This window comes from Echinops telfairi, unplaced genomic scaffold (genome assembly GCF_000313985.2).
Source record: "Echinops telfairi isolate 266 unplaced genomic scaffold, ASM31398v2 ScPeMD7_41;HRSCAF=154, whole genome shotgun sequence".
In the NCBI taxonomy this organism is placed as follows: Eukaryota; Metazoa; Chordata; class Mammalia; order Afrosoricida; family Tenrecidae; genus Echinops; species Echinops telfairi.
The window spans coordinates 1,432,348-1,434,186 of NW_022103939.1; the positions used below are offsets into that span (position 1 = coordinate 1,432,348).

The following is a 1,839-nucleotide window of genomic DNA, read 5'->3' on the forward strand; positions in this document are numbered from 1 at the left end:
ACCAAAAAGAATACCAATACTATATTTTAAAGTGATGTAAAGACAATGTAGGGTCTTAGGATGGAGCAGAAACCAGGTTGTGACTTCTGTACTCTTAAAGAGGTATTACATTTTCCATTCTGGACTCCCATCTGAGTAATTCATTAGAACTCAAACTGGTAAAACCAATCCACCATCTCATTACCAGGTGCTCAAACTTTCTTTAACAACCACCATCAATTTCTACCATGCTAATTTTCAACCAATCCAACTTCATGACCTTCACTCTGATGGGCGTACCTGGGTTAGAGGGACAGCATTTGTGGCTCTCTCTTTCTTTCTCTTCCATGTTTTTGGCTATTCTCATTGGCAATGGTGTCATCCTCTTCCTGGTGGCCACGGAGGCCACACTTCACACACCAATGTATCTGCTCCTGGCCCTGCTGATGGTGGCTGACCTCGTATCCACTCTGGCTCTGGTGCCCAAGACCCTCTGCATCTTCTGGTTCAATGATCAGGATATTGCTGCTAATGCCTGTTTCACTCAGATGTTTTTCGTCCATGGTGCATCCGTGGTGCGATCTGCCCTACTTGTTGCAATGGCATTTGACCGCTACGTAGCTGTGTGTAAGCCATTACACTACAACACAATCTTGAGTTATTCTCTAGTTGGATGGCTGGCACTGGGAGCTCTCGTTAAGGGGATAATTCTTATCCTACCCATGCCTCTTCTACTTCAACGGTTGACCTTCTGCCGAATGATCATTCCTGACACCTACTGTGACCACATGTCTTTGGTAAAACTGGCTTGTAGCCACACCAGACCGAATCGTATCTATGGGCTCTTTGTGATCCTTCTCGTTGTGGGACTTGACCTCATGCTCATTGGCTTTTCATATGCCCTCATCCTGCAGGCTGTGGTGCGCCTCAAATCTCAAGATGCAATCTGCAAAGCCCTCAACACCTGCTCAGCTCACGTCTTTGTCATCGTTGCTTCCTATGGGCCTGCACTTTTTTCCTCTCTCACCCACCGAATTGGCCACAATATTCCATCTCATGCCCACATTCTCCTTGCTAATCTCTATCTACTTTTACCTTCAATGCTCAACCCCATCATTTATGGTATAAAGATGAAAGAGATACGGGACAAAGTGGCCAGATGCCTGCGCAGAGAAACTGCATAGACTGGGGACCATGGCAATAAACTTGTGCTGGCATTACCTATGAGGACAAATGACTCATCTCCATTGCCCAACACCCAACGACTCATTTGTGTCTACAAATAAGTGGTGGAAAAAGACATAACATGAAGCAATAATTTTTATTTATTATTTTGTTTACATGGAGGATGAATATTTATATACTTTCATTAAGTTACAAACTAAAAAAGAGAGAGCCTAAGACATCCCTTTCTGTCTAGCAAGAGCACTCTAACGGCACAAGCTTCCTGTTGACTCTCATTCCTGTGCTCATGTTCACCAACTACACACGACATTTCTTTGAAAAAGGTGAAAGCTCATCTCTTCTCATTTTGATGAAGAACTTACATTTAAGGTCATTTTCTCTGTATTTTGGTGTGCTTCAATCTCGGGACATCGTAATCAATTTCTACTTGCTGAGAGGAGTTGGGATAGTGGTTATTTAAGTATCATCTTAATATTAATAACTTTTAGATAGTTTGTCTTTTTCTCTATATTTTTAAGGCCAGGGTAATGTGGTATGCTTATAATAATAGGATTGTTGTGATGATGTGAATATAAAAAAATATGGATCAATTTCACAATGTAATAACACATAGAAAATTTAATGATATGGCAGAAATGATTTTATTTCTAATAAAAATTAAACAAAATGAAACTG

At 41.1% G+C, this 1,839-nt stretch overlaps 1 protein-coding gene across 1 annotated transcript; it reads left to right on the top strand.

Annotated features, from left to right (window-relative positions):
- Positions 1 to 227: 227 nt before the first annotated feature.
- Positions 228 to 1,163, top strand: LOC101663588 (putative olfactory receptor 52P1). Its single transcript, XM_004717097.1, has one exon. It carries the CDS (start codon positions 228 to 230, stop codon positions 1,161 to 1,163), a length of 936 nt encoding a protein of 311 aa, XP_004717154.1.
- Positions 1,164 to 1,839: the final 676 nt, after the last annotated feature.